General features: G+C 41.4%; 1 protein-coding gene across 1 annotated transcript in view; it reads right to left on the bottom strand.

The window, feature by feature from the left end:
• Positions 1-7382: 7382 nt before the first annotated feature.
• gabra6b (gamma-aminobutyric acid type A receptor subunit alpha6b) overlaps positions 7383-21414 on the bottom strand; it is a 65475-nt gene continuing 51443 nt past the window's right edge. Inside the window, exon 10 of the mRNA XM_072662470.1 lies at positions 7383-7458. Within this exon, the coding sequence (XP_072518571.1) occupies positions 7383-7458 (76 nt within the window). The remainder of the gene's footprint in view (positions 7459-21414) is intronic.

The following is a 21414-nucleotide window of genomic DNA, read 5'->3' as shown; positions in this document are numbered from 1 at the left end:
CTATAGAGAGCATGGACAATTGGGCTCTCTCTGACTCTGGTTGCTGATGGCGAAGGGATGATATTGAGTTACATTAATGGATATCTCCTCCTAATGGGCCAAGCATCTTCTCCATACTGGGAGGCACGGAACCAGTGGCGTGGATCTGCAGTTCATGTAAGGCTGATTATGATGTGAACTGCAGTTGTGCACTAAAACCTCGCTGGCCATCTGTTCACCCTCTTCGTTTAGTTTTCTTTCACAACCAACTTCTTCTCAACGTCTGCGTCTCAGGATCTTCAGGCTCTCAGCCTACTATGTCTGTGCAGTCTCAGCATCATAGATATGATGAATAAAAATGCATCACATATTCACTGGAGCTGTGAGGCTAATGTATGCAAGCAAAGAAAGACTTATGTAGCCCAATTAGCATAATGCTAACTGTATGTCTAAATCATCACACTTTACTCAAACCATGTTCAGTTACTTATAATAATAATAATAATAATAATAATAATAACAAATAATAATCATAATAACATAAATAATAATATATAATATCTATTTAATATGTTCAAAATAGGAACCGATTACTTATTTAATTGTGGATACTGAATAATTCTTAGTTGATCATGAATAATTAATTGACATACTGAATAACATGTAGTACATAACTGATACTCATTTAAATGTGTAAGTTAATTAATTATTAATTAATATTTAGTATAATATATACAAAATAATTCATTAATGATACTGAATCATTCATATTAGATACTGAATAATTCACCATGGTTCCTCAACAATTCATTGTGGATAATGAATTAATTCACAGCAAGTACTAAATTATTGACACAAATAATAAACAATTCATAGTGGGTGCTTAATAATTCATAATAGATAATGCATACTGAATAGTTAATAGCTGAGAATAAATAATTAATTATTGAATGAGATTTTGAGTAATTCATAGTGGATACTGAATCGATTCATTAGTGGTTCGTGAAGGATGTATAGTAGACACTGAGTCATTCAGAATAGCGCTGTACAGTTCAGATAGCAAGTAAGAGGCATTAAGATGAATGAGTGAATAATGAAGGTTAGGAAGAGAAGAAGGCAGAGGACAGTAGATCCACGCCACTAATTAAGAGTAGCATTAATGATCTGTGTGGTTTTTCTTCTCCAGCTGAATCTGGACTCAGGGAGCCGGAAATAGAAAGGCGGAGATACGTGTCTCGGTTTCTGCGCTTCTGGGTAATGAAACACTAGAGAAAGTGACGTGATCAACACCCGAGCAGCCCTGCAAACCCCGACCCTGCATGTCTGCTGAGACTCGCACCGCTGCAGATCATCAGCTGAATGTGTGGAAAAGGCCAGCAGGTACTGCGTGGGCTTCACATCCACAAACCTGCACTGACTGTCATCAGTCAGGACGCCCACTCCCAGCAGCCTGGCGCCCGTAAAAACCTCCAATCTCTGCTCAATTCAGCCGCGGAGGCTATTTTAACCACGGCCAAACAAGCCTATAATTAACCGTTAGCTAGTGAGAAAGTGAGAGCTGCAGAGTTGATGAACTGCATTCTGTACTGCAGCAAGAATGAAGTGCTGCACTGTGTTCTCTAAAATAACTCACACCACCAGATTATAGAAGCAGAAGACCATAATAACCTTCTGCTGGAAAGAGGGATGGGCTTCATTCTGGAAAGCAGTTAGAATACAGCCATACACTGTTACTGCCACCCTGCGCTTCCACTCACTGGCCACTTTATTAGAAACACCAACCTTGTGCTTCCACTCACTGGCCACTTTATTAGAAACACCTATCTTGTGCTTCCACTCACTGGCCACTTTATTAGAAACACCTACCTTGTGTTTCCACTCACTGGCCACTTTATTAGAAACACCTACCTTGTGTTTCCACTCTCTGGCCACTTTATTAGAAACACCCACCTCGGGCTTCCACTCACTGGCCACTTTATTAGAAACACCAACCTTGTGCTTCCACTCACTGGCCACTTTATTAGAAACACCTACCTTGTGTTTCCACTCACTGGCCACTTTATTAAAAAACACCTACCTTGTGCTTCCACTCACTGGCCACTTTATTAGAAACCTCTACCTTGTGTTTCCACTCACTGGCCACTTTATTAGAAACACCAACCTTGTGCTTCCACTCACTGGCCACTTTATTAGAAACACCTACCTTGTGTTTCCACTCACTGGCCACTTTATTAGAAACACCAACCTTGTGTTTCCACTCACTGGCCACTTTATTAGAAACACCTACCTCGTGCTTCCACTCACTGGCCACTTTATTAGAAACACCAACCTCGTGCTTCCACCTTGTACAGCCCCTACCTTGTACAGCAGTGACGCTGACGTGGTGGTGTTGAAGGTAGGTTGAGACCGGGTCCACCGTCCAACAATATCTGGACTAGAGTGTCTCTGAGGTCAGAAACTGACCACTGATGAAGGTTGAGAGGATGGTTTAGAGGATGTCTAACACACATAGGGCATCAGCAGTTGAGCTACAGTCTCTAACTGAACTGGTGTTCAAGGAGGATCTATAAGAGAGGAGTGTCCAAAAAGAAAAGACCTGCACAGGCTGGTGCATCTGATGTGTCCGTGCATTCACCTCAGCATGACTGCACCTCGTCATCCAGCTACTAGCCGCTAGTCTGACTGCCCTGCAATGTGCAATTACACTGGGGGGGCCAGGCTTACACTCCAGGCCAACAATTTGAGGGCTATTTCAGTCTTTTTCTCTTTTGGCCATTGTCACGTCCAGCATCTGCCAGCTCTCAGGATTGGAGGATGATGGCTGGAAAACAGGCTCTGTTTATAACAGTCCGGAATTTAATAAGTCATTCCTGTCAGAACGGGTGGCCAGCGTGACATGACTGGATATTGTGGGTCAGAGTCTCATTGTGCTGCACAGATTCAGAATAGCTCTCGTAGCAAGAACTGCTAGAAACAGGCAGTCTGGTAATGGAAAAAATAAAACTGGCCTGAAAACAGCGTTCACACTCCCAGCGCCTCAGCATGGGTGCATATTTATAGCTCTGAAGAACAAGAAAATACCAATTCCACCACCAGCATTAAGAACACAGTAACACCACCAGCATTAACGTCATCTCCAGCACCACCAACAACAGCACTACCATCCCCACCAACCCAACTTACTCACTACTTTCAATACAGCACTGATGATACAACAAAAACATCACTAATAACACCTCCAACATCACAATCGCCAACACCTACAACTCCACCAATGTCAGCATTAACACCAAAACACCATCAACTGCAACCAACAAACAATTCAACTGAACACCACCACCAAAACCAACATTACAACAATACAAAGCTACAACATATCCAACAAAGCAGCTGACAAAAATACAACAATTACAGCAAAAATACAAATATGGCAACAACCATCACCAACAATGAAACCAACCACACCACCAACAAGAACACCATCCACAACAAGAACATGATCTTTAGCCACTACCACCACTAAAATCAAAACCCAAACCCTACTACCAATGACACCAAACCACTAACCTCTCCATCACCAGTTACAATACAACACCACCAGCAACAGCAAAAACAAAAAGAACACCAACATCAGCAACACCACTATCACCAATAACATCCTCAAAGTCCACACTACAATACCAATAACCCTAAAACACCACCACCAACTCCACCATCAGTAATATCAGTAAGAATACCATCAACAATCACAATACAACACCAACAACAACACCAACAACAGTACAACAATACAATCAATGCTAAGGCAGCAACAACACCACTAACAGAAACATCACCAAGCCCACCAGCAACAACAACAAGAACAATATTAAGAACACGTCAACGAAGCAGAACCACTACCACTAGTAACAGCATCAAAAGCCTCATTACTATCAAGAATAACAAAAACACCACCAACACTTCCACCATCACTAAAATCAAGAACACTACCAACACCATTACATACACCAACACCACTAGCACCACCAACAATTAATCCAGCAACCCCACCAAAATATAATCACTAATATAATAAAAACCCAAAGAACATTGATGATAACACCAATAACAATTACAACACAATTCCACCTTCAACGATAGAAACACCAACACAAATATAACAATAATACCACCAACAACAAGAACACCAACAATAATATCAACAACAAGAACACCAACACCAACAAAAACACCAACAACAAGAACACCAACAAGAACACCAACAAGAACACCATCAACAACAAGAACACCATCACCAACAAGAACACCATCACCAACAAGAACACTAACATAGAACACCACCAACAAGAACACCAACAAGAACAGCATCACAAACAAGAACACCACCAACAAGAACACCAACAAGAACAGCATCACAAACAAGAACACCAACACCAACAAGAACACTATAACCAACAAGAACACTATAACCAACAAGAACACCATCAACAACAAGAACACCATCACCAACAAGAACACTAACATATAACACTAACAACGAGAACACCATCAGTAACAAGAACACCATCAACAACAAGAACACCATCACCAACAACAACTTCACCAACAAGTACACCATCACCAACAAGAACACTAACATATAGCACTAATAACAAGAACACCAACAAGAACACCGTCACCAACAAGAACACCATCACCAACAAGAACACTAACATAGAACACCACCAACAAGAACACCAACAAGAACAGCATCACAAACAAGAACACCATAACCAACAAGAACACCATCACCAACAAGTACACCATCACCAACAAGAACACCAACACCAACAAGAACACCATCACCAACAAGTACACCATCACCAACAAGAACACCATCAACAACAAGAACACCATCACCAACAAGAACACTAACATAGAACACCACCAACAAGAACACCAACAAGAACAGCATCACAAACAAGAACACCATAACCAACAAGAACTCCAACACCAACAAGAACACCATCACCAACAAGTACACCATCACCAACAAGAACACCAACACCAACAAGAACACCATCAACAACAAGAACACCATCACCAACAAGAACACTAACATAGAACACCACCAACAAGAACACCAACAAGAACAGCATCACAAACAAGAACACCATAACCAACAAGAACACCATCACCAACAAGAACACCAACACCAACAAGAACACCAACACCAACAAGTACACCATCACCAACAAGAACACCAACACCAACAAGAACACCATCAACAAGAACACCACCACCAACAAGAACACTAACATAGAACACCACCAACAAGAACACCAACAAGAACAGCATCACAAACAAGAACACCATAACCAACAAGAACACCATCACCAACAAGTACACCATCACCAACAAGAACACCAACACCAACAAGAACACCATCACCAACAAGTACACCATCACCAACAAGAACACCAACACCAACAAGAACACCATCAACAACAAGAACACCATCACCAACAAGAACACTAACATAGAACAGCATCACGAACAAGAACACCATAACCAACAAGAACACCATCACCAACAAGTACACCATCACCAACAAGTACACCATAACCAACAAGAACACCATCACCAACAAGTACACCATCACCAACAAGAACACCAACACCAACAAGAACACCATCACCAACAAGTACACCATCACCAACAAGAACACCAACACCAACAAGAACACCATCAACAACAAGAACACCATCACCAACAAGTACACCATCAACAACAAGAACACCAACAACAAGAACACCATAATCAGGAACACTAGTAACAACACCAATACAATCAATAACATCATGAACTACAATATGAACAACATCAGCAACACCATCAATAATACAGCAACAACCGTATCAACCTAACATCAGCAACAACCAAAAACACCACAGCATGAGCTCCACACTGGTTCTCCTGGAATGTAGTGAAGAACCTGTGGTTCCAGTGGTGCTTTGGTGTGGTTGGTTGTTAGGATGGTGTGACCTAAGGTTACTGAGGTATGGGAGCTCTTCTCTGTGAGCTTCTGTCATCCACACCTGGACACTCATCTGTTTGACATCACACTCGTATCAATCAGCGTCAGGCCTGACTGACCTTCTTCTGACCACTGTTGGCACCTGGAGAAACGCCACCACTCATTACCCTTACACCTCAACTCTCTCTCTCTCTCGCCCCCCCCTCTCTCTCTTTTCTCCTTGAACAGTCTTTTACTTCCTCTCTACTTTTTCTCCTTCTGTCTCTCTATCTGTCTCTGTCTCTCTTTTATCTCCTCCACTCTCCACACCTTGTTTAACAAGATAAATGGAGCTCAGGCTGTGGAGCTCAGGCTGTGGAGCTCAGGCTGTGGAGAGATGGACGTGGAGAGATGGATGTGGAGAGACGGAGGAGAGAAACAATGAGAGGAGGATATTTTCTTTCTACAGCTCGTCTGAAACGTTTGTCACGTTTTAGAAACTCAGGGAAGTCCTCAGAACGTGAGTTATACAATGACCAAAACAAGTGGGTTGTTGTTCTGTCCGATAGCTTCACGAGGACCCTCCTGATCTCACTGACTGAGGAAATGTGTGTTTTCATCAGCTTCACTCTTCATATTTCTATTAGAAACAAACTGTCAGCATTGTAGAGACTAATGCGCTGCCACTATGCACATGCACACACAGCTGGTCTAGTCCCTGTAGAAAAGAAGTACTGCCAATAGAATAGGACTCTCTGGAGCAGATCTACATCATGACCCTATTGGCTCCATGCTGCCTAATGCCAGGAGTGGGCTAGAGGGGTATAAAGCCCCCCAGCAGTGGAAGCAGTGGAAGAGCTGTGTTCTCTGGAATGATGGTGGTGGAGCTTCATCCAGTACTTTTGGGATGAGTTGGGGATGATACGGTGACGTGGTGACCATCCAACATCTTAACCTCACTGACTCTTGTTGCTAAATGCAATCAAATCCTCACAGCAGGGCTCCATCTTCCAAAATTTAGTAGAAAGTCTTCTTCTCTGGACAGTAGAGACAGTTACACCAACAAAAGCAGGATCAGCTCTTTTAATACCCTTTTTCAGAACAAATAATACTTTTGTCCATGGACTATATCAATCAATCAATCTCTCTCTCTCTCTCTCTCTCTCTCTCTCTCTCTCTCTCTCTCTCTTTCCTCTCCTTCTCCCCCTCCTCTCTCTCTTTCTCTTACTCTCTCTCCCTTTCATCCTCTGCCAGTCTCTCTCTCTCTCTCTCTCTCTGTCTCTATCTCTGTCTCTATCTCTCTCTCTCTCTCTCTCTCTCTCTCTCTCTCTCTCTCTCTCTCTCTCTCTGGTATATGCTAACAGTGACATGCCCCCTAGTGTGCAGGCTGAACCAGCCTGGTCTCTGCTCAGCTGTAGATGATGTGATGGAGTTGCTGTTTGCTGCGCCTCTGGAAGGCGTTCAGGACCTGCTTTACTCTCGTACTAAACACAGAAGAGTCAGGCGATAACCAGTTTATGCTCTGCAATCAAAATGCTAATGAGTTTGTCTTGGCTCTCTGTACGTTCTGCTGAGGTCCAAGGACACTTTTAAGTAAAGCAGGAACCGAAAGAGCTTTCCCGTGTACGGAATTCAGCAGAGCCACCAGTGCTTGGTGAAAAAAGTCTAATCCAGTTTCCTCCTCTTTTATCCCAAAGTTTGGTGGATAAAGTTTTAAGCTTTTTTCTCTTTACAGTGAAGCTATTAGGCTAATGTAGCTAACAAGCAATCAAAGCTTGTGTACACCAATTAGCACAGTGCTAACTGAATGTCTAAAGGTGGTCAGTCATCTCTAATGTCTGACACTGTATGACTCGCTGTTACACTCCTGGGTTCTTCAAGGGTTCTTTGCTAAAGGCAGCAGTGCCTGGTTAAAGGGTTCTTCAGACTGATGGAACCAAATACCCCTAGAAAGGGTTTATTAATGGTTAACATTAATGAGGTCATTAACACCTTAAATACACTATGTGGACAAAAGTATTTGGACACCTACTCATTGTTCAGTGTTTCTTCTGAAATCAAGGCTATTAAAAGAGTTGATCTTGCTTCTGTTGGAGTAACTGTCTCTACTGTCCAGAGAAGAAGACTAGAATCTACTACTAGAATTTGGATGATCATTGCTGTGAGGATTTGATTGCATTCAGCCACAGTAGTGTTGGTGAGGTCAGGATGTTGGATGATGATCACCACCCCACCTCATCATCCCAAACTCATCCCAAAAGTACTGGATGGAGCTCCACCACCATCATTCCAGAGAACACAGCTCTTCCACTGCTCCACAGCTCCTCAATGCTGGGGGGCTTTATACCCCTCTAGCCCAGAGAGTCCAATTCTATTGGCAGTACTTCTTCTCTACAGGGACTAGACAAGCTGTGTGTGCATTTGCACATCTGTGTCAACAATGGGTGATACTTAAAATAGTTGAATGCATTCATTAGAAGGGGTGTCCACAAACGTTTCAAGGTATCAGAGTCTCCTAAGAAGTGTGGATCCAATAGAACGGCATGTTTAATGAAAAAGCTTTAGATGTAAACACAGTAAATCAGCCAGTTTGAACGTTTTGAGCCGGAACCAGTCATGTTTACTTCTGAGGGAAAGCTCAGAAACATCGTTGCTTCTGTTTTACTTAAAAGCATCAGTGGACTTCAGCAGAATGCACCGAGCGTCAAGACAAACTCATTACCATTTAGATTGTGGCTCATAAAATGATTACAGTCACGACTGTTATGATTTTAATATGCAGTAAAGCTAGATTTGCTTGCTCGTACATTTAAGGTAAGAGAGAAACTGTGTAAATTCGACTTTTCTGTCGATTTAAGGGGAAAAACAGTCTGCAGCTCTTCGCCGCCTTGCTCCGACTCTTGGTTTAATCAAACGTCATCTCCAGGAAAAGGCAAATTGTGCTTTCAGGAGCAGCTAAATGCCACCATCTAGCAGGAGCACCATAATTACACTGAGGGCCTCTCTGCCAAACAATCATCCATCAAGGAGCAGGAGAACTGATGAAGAAGGTCAAGTGGTGGGCAGGCTGATTCCTCACCACAGAAGCCTGGAGAGAGGGCCAAGTAAGGAAACTCTGCCCCTTCAGCTGTGTGGGTGAAGTGACCTGCATGAGTCAGCAAATCACCATCACCACCTTCGTCCACTAACGTATTCTCTTAAAGCAAAAGTTAGGGGAAAGTGACGGGTCAGTATTGCAGGACCACAGAGGGAATTAGTGTGGGCAGTAGAATACTAAACCCACTGCAATTAACAACCAGAGAATACCAACTACGGTACATAATAATAATAATAATAATAATAATCTTCAGTGTATTTCATAAAGAAAACACAGTATTCTTCAACTAGTGGCAACCATCTACTAGTTGGCAATAACCTAGCAACACCCTAGCAGCCTCTCGAGATCCAATGACAACATCCTATCAACCACTTGGCAACATCCTTACAGCTAGTTGGCAATACCCTAGCAACACCCTAGCAGCCTCTAGAGAGCCAATGGCAACATCCTAGCAACCACCTGGCAACATCCTTACAGCTAGTTGGCAATACCCTAGGAACACCCTAGCAGCCTCTAGAGAGCCAATGGCAACATCCTAGCAACCACCTGGCAACATCCTTACAACTAGTTGGCAATACCCTAGCAACACCCTAGCAGCCTCTAGAGAGCCAATGGCAACATCCTAGCAACCACCTGGCAACATCCTTACAACTAGTTGGCAATACCCTAGCAACACCCTAGCAGCCTCTAGAGAGCCAATTGCAACATCCTAGCAACCACCTGGCAACATCCTTACAACTAGTTGGCAATACCCTAGCAACAACACTGGAGCCAACTAGTAACATCTTAGCTACCCACCTGGGACACCATGGCAACAACCTAGCAAAAACTATGCTAGCAAACAAACTAAAAAACTAAAGAAAACCATAGCAACCATCTAGCCACCTCATACCAACTTCCTGGTAATTAATCCCCACTCCTCAATATCATAGAAGCTTCTATCAACACCTTAGCAACATTCTGCCAACAACTTAGCACAGCATAGCAACCACCTAGCAGCCCTTTAAAGACAGACTGAAAACATATTCATTCACCTTTCCTTTTAGGCCATTTACTCTACTGAACTCTACTAAACTTTTGTATTGCCATCTAGTAGATGGTTGCTATAAGGTTGCTAAGCAGTTTCTTTGCTCCTTCAGATGATGCCAACGCTGCAGCCAAGGGGTTGCCATAATTTAGCAGAGGGTTGCTATGCTGTTCTGAGTGGTTGTTGTGATGTTGCCAAGGGAGTTATGTTATTCCAGGTGGTTGGTAGGGGGGCGCTAGGTGGTTTCCATGGTGTACCAGGTGGTCTATATAAGGCAAAGCAAGGCTTGTTTATTTGTGTAGTACCTTTTATTCACAGTGGCAGTTCAAAGTGATTTACATAAACAGAAAAATATAATTACAAATAAAATTTAAAAAAAAACAGCCTTTACGTTAATCTACCCTGGAGCAACATTTTAAGCTTTAGAGAGCCTTTAGATGTTCCTGAGTAATTTCCAGAACCCTCTAAGCTGTTAATCAATCTTTGGGATACCCTACAAGGAGTTGATAGAGCTTAGGAGAATAAATTAAATAAAAATTTAAGCGCATAATTAAACAAAGAACATAAGAGTTATAACACTGGACAAAGCAACAGCACAATTTAAAGAGTATAAAGCATAAAAAAGGAAAAGTTTAGTAGAGTTCAGTAGAGTAAATGGCCTAAAAGGCAAAGGTGAATGAATATGTTTTCAGTTTCAGTCTTTAAAGGGCTGTTAGGTGGTTGCTATGTTGTGCCAAGTTGTTGGCAGAATGTTGCTAAGGTGTTGCTAGAAGCTTCTATGATATTGGGGAGTGGGGATTAATTATAGCATACCAGGAAGTTGGTATGAGGTGGCTAGATGGTTGCTATGCTATTTTTTTTTTTTTTTTTAGTTTGTTCCCTAGTATAGTTTTTGCTAGAGTGTTGCTATGATGTCCCAAGTGGGTAGCTAAGATGTTGCTAGTTGGCTTCAGTGTTGTTGGCTCCAGGGTATTGCCACCTAGTTGTAAGGATGTTGCCAAGTGGTTGATAAGAGGTTGCCTTTGGCTCTCTAGAGGCTGCTAGGGTGTTGCTAGGGTATTGCCAACAAGTTGTAAGGATGTTGCCAAGTGGTTGCTAGGATGTTGCCAATGGCTCTCTAGAGGCTGCTAGGGTGTTGTTAGGATACTGCCAACTAGTTGTAAGGATGTTGCCAAGTGGTTGCTAGGATGTTGCCAATGGCTCTCTAGAGGCTGCTAGGGTGTTGTTAGGATACTGCCAACTAGTTGTAAGGATGTTGCCAAGTGGTTGCAAGGATGTTGTCATTGGCTTTCTAGAGGCTGCTAGGGTGTTGCTAGGGTATTGCCAACTAGTTGTAAGGATGTTGCCAAGTGGTTGCTAGGATGTTGCAATTGGCTCTCTAGAGGCTGCTAGTGTGTTGCTAGGTGATTGTTGTATTATCCTGTGAGATGAGTGCTCAAGCTTTGGTCTGCAGAAGTTATTCATTCCTATGCAAAAGAACTGGATGAAGAACAGTTGCTACATATGTCAAATTAAAAAGGTGTAAACAAGCCCATCATTCCCAAATCGGTCAGAGCATTCTGGAGTTGGTTTGGTGTCAAACTCATACCCTGTTAGTAGACGCAAATCAGACAACAAGAGGACTGATATCCTTAATGATACTAGGCTTTATGTATATGACAGTTCAGAGTGCTTCACAGAAGTTATAGTGGTAGAAATAGTGGTGAAAAGTAAAGTTGAAGTAAAGCTTGGGAAGGAGACACCAGCAGCTTGCTTTGAGGTCTGAGAGAGGAAACTGTGTTTGAAGAATTCTAGAAAACAGAACAGCCTTCAGTGATGAAATGGTCAGTAAAGGCAGCCTTTCTCAACTGCAGCCAAGACTGGGATGGTGAAAGTAATGGACAATATTTTTCTGTGATATTATATTTAAATAAAAATGTTCAGTATTTTCTGTCTTTTCAATGCACTCCTCTTCATTTTTCCTTTGTGAATGACTGATATGATTTTTTTTTTACAAAATTGAGAATATGAATATAGTACATTAATAAAATATTATAGAAACATATTGTCCATTACTTTATACCAAACACTTACTTCTATCACCACCAGGTTGGTGGAATGTTTAGTATAAAGTAATGGACAATATTTTTTTCTATTACATTATATTAAAATAAATAATAATAATAAAGTCTTTTCAATGCACACCTTTTTGTTTTTCCTTTGTAAATTACTGTTTTTACAAAATGTTCTATTCATATCAGAGAACTGAGAAAATATGAATATATTACATTAATAAAATATAATAGAAAAATATTGTCCATTACTTTATACCAAACATTGTCCACTACTTTCAGCACCACCAGGTTGCCAAACACCATTAACACCCACAATAACCACATCCCAGACATGGCTACCTGTACTGGCTTGGTGCAGATTCGATGGGTCATATCTGCCAGAGGGTCAAATCCACAGAGTAGGTGGGTTAAATGTCCAAGAATAGGCAGCTCAAATCTGCAAGAATAGCCATGTCAAATATGCAAGAGTAGGCAGGTTACATCTGCAAGAATTGGCCGGTTACATTTGTGATGTAAATGTGAATAGTGTCCATTACTTCAACCAAACATTGTCCATTACTTTATACCAAACATTGTCCATTACTTTATACCAAACATTGTCCATTACTTTATACCAAACATTGTCCATTACTTCAACCAAACATTGTCCATTACTTTATACCAAACATTGTCCATTATGTTAACCATTGTCCATTACTTTATACCAAACATTGTCCATTACTTCAACCAAACATTGTCCATTACTTTATACCAAACATTGTCCATTACTTCAACCAAACATTGTCCATTACTTCAACCAAACATTGTCCATTACTTTATACCAAACATTGTCTATTACTTCAACCAAACATTGTCCATTACTTCAACCAAACATTATCCATTACTTTATACCAAACATTGTCCGTTACTTCAACCAAACATTGTCCATTACTTTATACCAAACATTGCCCATTATTTTATACCAAACATTGTCCATTACTTCAACCAAACATTGTCCATTACTTTATACCAAACATTGTCCATTATGTTAACCATTGTCCATTACTTTATACCAAACATTGTCTATTACTTCAACCAAACATTGTCCATTACTTCAACCAAACATTATCCATTACTTTATACCAAACATTGTCCATTACTTCAACCAAACATTGTCCATTACTTTATACCAAATATTGTCCATTACTTTATACCAAACATTGTCCAATACTTCAACCAAACATTATCCATTACTTTATACCAAACATTGTCCATTACTTTATACCAAACATTGTCCATTACTTTATACCAAACATTGTCCATTACTTTATACCAAACATTGTCCATTACTTCAACCAAACATTGTCCATTACTTTACACCAAACATTGTCCATTACTTCAACCAAACATTGTTCATTACTTTATACCAAACATTGTCCATTACTTCAACCAAACATTGTCCATTACTTTATACCAAACATGGTCCATTACTTCAACCAAACATTGTCCATTACTTCAACCAAACATTGTCCATTACTTCAACCAAACATTATCCATTACTTTATACCAAACATTGTCCGTTACTTCAACCAAACATTGTCCATTACTTTATACCAAACATTGCCCATTATTTTATACCAAACATTGTCCATTACTTCAACCAAACATTGTCCATTACTTTATACCAAACATTGTCCATTATGTTAACCATTGTCCATTACTTTATACCAAACATTGTCTATTACTTCAACCAAACATTGTCCATTACTTCAACCAAACATTATCCATTACTTTATACCAAACATTGTCCATTACTTCAACCAAACATTGTCCATTACTTTATACCAAATATTGTCCATTACTTTATACCAAACATTGTCCAATACTTCAACCAAACATTATCCATTACTTTATACCAAACATTGTCCATTACTTTATACCAAACATTGTCCATTACTTTATACCAAACATTGTCCATTACTTTACACCAAACATTGTCCATTACTTCAACCAAACATTGTTCATTACTTTATACCAAACATTGTCCATTACTTTATAACAAACATTGTCCATTACTTCAACCAAACATTGTCCATTACTTTATACCAAACGTTGTCCATTATTTTATACCAAACATTGTCCATTACTTCAACCAAACATTGTCCATTACTTTATACCAAACATTGTCCATTATGTTAACCAAACATTGTCCATTACTGTATACCAAACATTGTCCTCTACTTCAACCAAACATTGTCCATTACTTAATACCAAACATATTCCATTACTTCAACCAAACATTGTCCATTACTTTATACCAAACATTGTCCATTACTTTATACCAAACATTGTCCATTACTTTATACCAAACATTGTCCATTACTGTATACCAAACATTGTCCTCTACTTCAACCAAACATTGTCCATTACTTTATATCAAACATTGTCCTCTACTTCAACCAAACATTGTCCATTACTTTATACCAAACATTGTCCATTACTTTGTACCAGACATTGTCCATTACTTCAACCAAACATTGTCCATTACTTTATACCAAACATTGTCCATTACTTTATACCAAACATTGTCCATTACTTTCAGCAGCACCAGGTTGGTGGAATGCTTGGCATAAAGTATTAGACAATATTTTTCTATTATTATGTATTTAAATAAAAATGTTATTTTTATTTTCTGTCTTTTCAGTGCACTCCTCTTTGTTTTTCCTTTGTGAACGACTGATATGATTTTTACAAAATGTTCTATTCATGTCTGAGAACTGAGAAAAGATGAATATATTACATTAATAAACAAGAGAACCCTTTTAGCCACTGGCTGCTAAAGCGGTAGGTTGTCATGTCAGATGAGGATGGCTCGAGTGATGAGCTAACACCTGAGCTATCTGGTGCAGCTTTATATGCTGAGGACTCGCTGTCTTCCAGTCTCCTAGTACACAGCGTCCTCTATCAAACCCCCCTGACAGCAGGGCAAGTCATGGCATCATGTGAGTGCATTAGTATTTATCTTTGCACAGAATGTTAATCAGACGTGTGAGTGCTGTCCAGCCCTGTTTATTCTGACCAACCTTAATTTGTCAAGCGGTCAGAGATAACATATTTAGCTTACTGACCGATCTTATCATAGGTCTGTAACATTGTTTATTATTGGCCACTGCATTCAAATGAGTGTCGCCACCTTAGAGCTAGATCCCCCCTTAATATCTGCTGGTCTCCTAGCACAATTTACAAATGCACATTGAGTGGTTATGGATAATAAATGTGCAAAGGCGGGGCTTAGTGAGCAATGGGTGGGGTTATGAAGGTCACCACCCACCACTGTGTAATATTGGGGACAAACCTCCCTACTTCATCATCTACTGAAACAGAGTTACAGATGCAGCATGAATTCATTTCAACCTCTTGGGGGCGCAATAGAGGGCAGTGGAATTGTAATTCATCTGCATGGAAAGATTATTGTTGGAGTTTAACAACAAGGCTACGAGAAGCATCCGTCCATGTTTTTATCCACTTCTTCCTGGTCAGGGTCATGGTGGGTCCGGAGGCTTCATTGGACACAAGGCAGGGATACCCTGGAAAGGGTGCCAGTCCACCCACATCCTCTCACCTAGGGGTGATTTAGCATGGCCAATTCACCTATCATATGTATTTTATGGGAGGCGGGAGAAAACACACTGGATTCCACTCTGGACTTTGACTGTCATAGGGATTGAACCCACAACCTAAGGCCCCTGGAACTGTGCTGCCTTACAAGTGTAACTTCCTTTCTAACATTGAGCTGTTTGTGTGGTCTTCCAGCTTTTTCAGCTGAAACACTGCCGCCCTGCAGGTCAGATCAGGAGAATTTTCCCCCTATTTGCTCCCCAATTTATTCTCATTTCCAGTCCCACCCACTATCTAGAACTCTGGAAGTGTAAAGGTTAGCACAACCTTACTCCGAGACACATGGAGCTCCACCACATCTTCTCAAACTGCTGCTAACACAACACCACTGGAGCTCAACACGCTTGGAGGAGAATGCTAACTACTAATTCTCTTACATTAGCTAACAGATGCCTGTGCTGGCGAGCATGATAGAGGACTATTCTACCCACCCAGAGAAAGCAAAAGGTCACTGAATGTCTTGCTGCATCTCGTAAATTTGTTCTGTGCTTAACACATTTATCTTTATGAACACCAGGGTGCGCTGTTTCAACAGAGAAAATACTGTGAATATGTTACAGCAGTGAAATTTCTATTTGTGTTCTGTAATTTTTTTAAGTGTGAACCAATTCCAAGATTTTCTCATATATGAAAGTGCCTGTAGTAAAGTTATCCTGACACACAGGATGAAAAAAATAATAAAGACTCTGTATCTGACAGTATCTGAACGCCAATAAGGCTTTTAAAAAGAGGGGCTTAGTTTCCGAACAAAGTAACCCATGGCCGGTCTTCCTTAATGATCTGCTAACTCTTTTTGACAAGCTTCCAATGCATAAAAGGCCTCATTAGCACCATTAGCCTGTAAAGAACAGAGACCGTCAGAGCCAAGGGGTCAACTTTCAACAGAAGTGTATTTGGCATGCTGTCTTCATATACATGTGCCGCGGGCTTGTTGCAGATCCGATGGGTCATATCTGCCGGACCAGAGGGTAAAATCTACAGGAATAGGTGGGTCGAATCCTCAGGGCAAAGTGGGTCGAATCCTCAGGGCAAAGTGGGTCATATCTGCAGGACTAGTTGGGTCAAATCCACCCAGTAGGTGGATCTACAAGAATTGGCTGATCAAATCTACAAGAGTTGGCGGGTCGAATCTGCAAGAATTGGGCGGGTTGAATCTACAAGAATAAGCGGGTCGAATCTGTAAGAATTGGCAGGTCGAATCTGTAAGAATTGGTGGGTCGAATCTGTAAGAATTGACGAGTCAAATCTGTAAGAATTGGCAGGTCGAATCTGTAAGAATTGGTGGGTCAAATCTGTAAGAATTGGCAGGTCGAATCTGTAAGAATTGGCGGGTTGAATCTACAAGAATTGGCAGGTCGAATCTGTAAGAATTGGTGGGTCGAATCTGTACGAATTGACGAGTCAAATCTGTAAGAATTGGCAGGTCGAATCTGTAAGAATTGGTGGGTTGAATCTACAAGAATTGGCGGGTCGAATCTGTAAGAATTGGTGGGTCGAATCTGTACGAATTGACGAGTCAAATCTGTAAGAATTGGCAGGTCGAATCTGTAAGAATTGGCGGGTTGAATCTACAAGAATTGGCGGGTCGAAACTGTAAGAATTGGTGGGTCGAATCTGTACGAATTGACGAGTCAAATCTGTAAGAATTGGCAGGTCGAATCTGTAAGAATTGGCGGGTTGAATCTACAAGAATTGGCGGGTCGAATCTACAAGAATTGGCAGGTCGAATCTGTAAGAATTGACGAGTCAAATCTGTAAGAATTGGCGGGTCGAATCTGTAAGAATTGACGAGTCAAATCTGTAAGAATTGGCGGGGCGAATCTGTAAGAATTGACGAGTCAAATCTGTAAGAATTGGCGGGTCAAATCTGCGGGAATAAGCAGGTCGAATCTGCAAGAATAGTCGGGTCAAAACTACAGGCTTAGGCTGGTCAGCTGTGCAAGAAGAGGTGGGTAAAATCTGGTAAAATCTGCAGGACTGGCAGAATCTTCAGGACTGGTTGGTCAAATCTGGGAAAGTAAAAAAGAAAAGAAAAGGTCGGCGTTGTGAGTTTATGGAGGTTGAGCAGCTGCTGAGTGGAGCTCCAGTCAGAAACTGAAGCAGATGGAGCAGCTCCTGCACTCCAGTGTGTTTCCATGGTAATGCAGTGTTGACCTTATTTTCACTTAATAGTTTTGTAGCCCCCCTCAATAAACACATTTTCATATAATAGTGTTACACCCCCCCAAAACTCATACACACCTCCACCATATATATATATATATATATACAGAGAGCGAGAGAGAGACTGAGAGAGAGAGAGTAACACAATCACATACAAGGACACACACACACACACACACACACACACACATACACACATACACACATGCTCATAATGCAGAACATGTGCAAATGTGTCCTTGTGGCACGTGCAGACAAATAACCCAAGGGGATGCTGCATTAGCATTAGCATTAGCATCAGCATAGCTTCTGTCCAACGCACTCCAGCTCCCATCAATCTTCCACCTCAGATATGCAAACTCCGACCAAGCGGTAGGGACACACACACACACACACACACGCATATTTGTTTTTGTATGATATGTCAGTGTAGTGGGGTTTTACGTATGTCTGATACACTCATACCAACACCGACTACCATCAACTCTACCACACACTACAGTCTCAGTAGACTTGTAGAGCAATGCAGTATGGGTTTCTGATAAAGTGACCATACATCTGTGTTTATCTGCTCAGTAAAACGCTGATATTAGAATAATCACTAATAATATCACTCCTACAGAAAGTGGTGGTGGTTCTCCATCACTGTGTTCATCATTAGAACATCTCCAAAGTTCTCCTCATGGAGTCTAGTATTATTTAGAGTTCTCCTCAGATCAGCACCTGGTTTGGTGGTAAATCAGGGCTTAATGATGGTAAATCAGGTGAGCTGCTGCTGCTGCCGCTGCTGATGGAGGTGAACACATCCTCCACGCTGTGCTGGCTGGACTGGGGGACATCCAGGAGAACCCTGGAGGAACCGAGCTCTGTTCTTCAGACTAGCTCACCAACAAGATCTCACTACTTTCTCTCTTCAGAATGAGAAGCTCTTGTTTCTCCTTTTTACTGGATTTATGTTCACCTGCTTTATCTGTTCTGATCAGATCTGGAGCTTCTGCAGTAGAACCCTCTCACTGCTGAGAGATGTGTGTAATTTAGAAGAATGGGGTTAGGGGACTGAAACCTCTGTGCAGTACTGTATATATATATATATATATATATATATATATATATATATATATATATATATATATATAGTAAATAAACATCTTCTACCCACAAAAGTGATTTTTCAGTAATAATAATAATAATAATAATAATAACATGCTCCATTATGGTTGTGTATGTATGTACTGGTCCTGCTCAGTAGCCCTTTTTACCTGTTAGTGGTTTTCTGGATTTACTACAAAGCACTACAAACACACAAACACACACACACACACAGACACACATACATACACAGCTCAGTCAAACAATGCTGCTGATCTATAGACAGCCCTGAAGAAATGGGTGCTTCGCTGCGCCTCCAGCTTTTTACCGTCGTGCCGTTTGTGCTCTATCATGTCTAAACACTGATCTAATTTGACTCTAGATAAATTGCTTTCTTTTTTCCTCTCCTTCTCAACTTGATCTGTTCATCAAGCTGGACAGATCACATGTATCTGCACACAGAGCTGTAACCTGCTTCAGCAGGCAGGCCGAGAATATTCTACATGTAAGTCTAATCCAGGACCTGTGGAGAGTGTCCTTATCTGTCCTTAACTGCATCCATATATTAAACAGTTATGTTTTGCATTGCCACACTCAAAAAATAAAGGTTATTTGGGTAATGCCACAAAAAAATCAAAAATTATTTTCTATATTATATGAATCTCCTCTTGGTGGCGTAATGGAGCACAGTTTAGAAGCAGGTCAACTTCAGCTCAAAGTGAGAGCTAGCCAGGCTAAAGTACAGCTTCCAAACATGGTGGAGGTAGTTTTACACACTGCTACTGTTGCTGAGACCCACGAAAATAAACAATGAGAGACCCCATAACTGTTTTTTTGGACCCGGGTGGGTCAGGAGTGTACTGTAGATGTGATGGTGGGTCAGTCAGGAGTGTACTGTAGATGTGATGGTGGGTCAGTCAGGAGTGTACTGTAGATGTGATGGTGGGTCAGGGGTGAACTGTAGATGTGATGGTGGATCAGGAGTGTACTGTAGATGTGATAGTGGGTCAGGAGTGTACTGTAGATGTGATGGTGGGTCAGGAGTGTACTGTAGATGTGATGGTGGGTCAGGAGTGTACTGTAGATGTGATAGTGGGTCAGGAATGTACTGTAGATGTGATGGTGGGTCAGGAGTGTACTGTAGATGTGATAGTGGGTCAGGAGTGTACTGTAGATGTGATGGTGGGTCAGTCAGGAGTGTACTGTAGATGTGATGGTGGGTCAGGAGTGTACTGTAGATGTGATGGTGGATCAGGAGTGTACTGTAGATGTGATGGTGGATCAGGAGTGTTCTGTAGATGTGATGGTGGGTCAGGAGTGTACTGATGATGTGATGGTAGGTCAGTCAGGATTGTACTGTAGATGTGATGGTGGGTCAGGAGTGTACTGTAGATGTGATGGTGGATCAGGAGTGTACTGTAGATGTGATGGTGGGTCAGGAGCATACTGTATATGTGATGGTGGGTCAGGAGTGTACTGTAGATGTGATGGTGGGTCAAGAGTATACTGTAGATGTGAGGGTGGGTCAGTCAGGAGTGTACTGTAGATGTGATGGTGGGTCAGTCAGGAGTGTACTGTAGATGTGATGGTGGATCAGGAGTGTACTGTAGATGTGATGGTGGGTCTCCAACTCTCTGCTGACACAATAACTGCAGAGCTCCAGACTTGCTGCTGTTAGAGCTGCAAAGGGGGGCCTCCATATTAATGCTGATGGGGTTAGAATGGGATGGCATAAAAGTTCCTCTAGGTGGAATGTGTAGGTGTCCCAATACTTTTGTCCATAAAGTGTATTTTTCTATCCCTGGCCATGATCATCCCTCGCAGGCGCTCCAGCAACCCAGGGGCCAAATTTATTACTAACCCGGTCACCCATGAACTCCAGCCAGAGAGCTATTAGAGCGGTATCAATGCTAATGGCCTGAGACGAGTGTTCAGATGGGTCCTGTTAGCGACAACTGAAAGGAATACTCCACTTTAACCTTGTTCAAATGTTTAGTAGAGCTTTAACCATTAAATCCGTGGGTGTCTCCAATAATTCATACACAGGGGAGAGCGGGGCATGACCTAACACAGCCAGGGACCTTTCAGGCCTGTATTAAAGGGGCCTGGAAGAATGGGGCTCCATCACTCTGGGATTAGAGCACTGACCTTGTAAATCTGGTGTGAAAAGGTCAAATCTCATCGGGGTCTCGTCATCACTGTGGGCAGTGATTAGAGCACTGGTTATTGATCACTGGGTTGTGGGTTCAATACTCTAGTCTGCTAACATGCCACTGTTGGGAACATGAGCAAGACCCAGCGCTCTTAACCCAGCTTCCTAAAAAATATGGAATTTGTTGTACTGCATTTGTTG

The sequence above is a fragment of the Salminus brasiliensis genome, chromosome 18 (genome assembly GCF_030463535.1).
Source record: "Salminus brasiliensis chromosome 18, fSalBra1.hap2, whole genome shotgun sequence".
In the NCBI taxonomy this organism is placed as follows: Eukaryota; Metazoa; Chordata; class Actinopteri; order Characiformes; family Bryconidae; genus Salminus; species Salminus brasiliensis.
The sequence above is the reverse complement of the archived record's forward strand: the minus strand, read 5'-3'. Positions and strand labels throughout refer to the sequence as shown.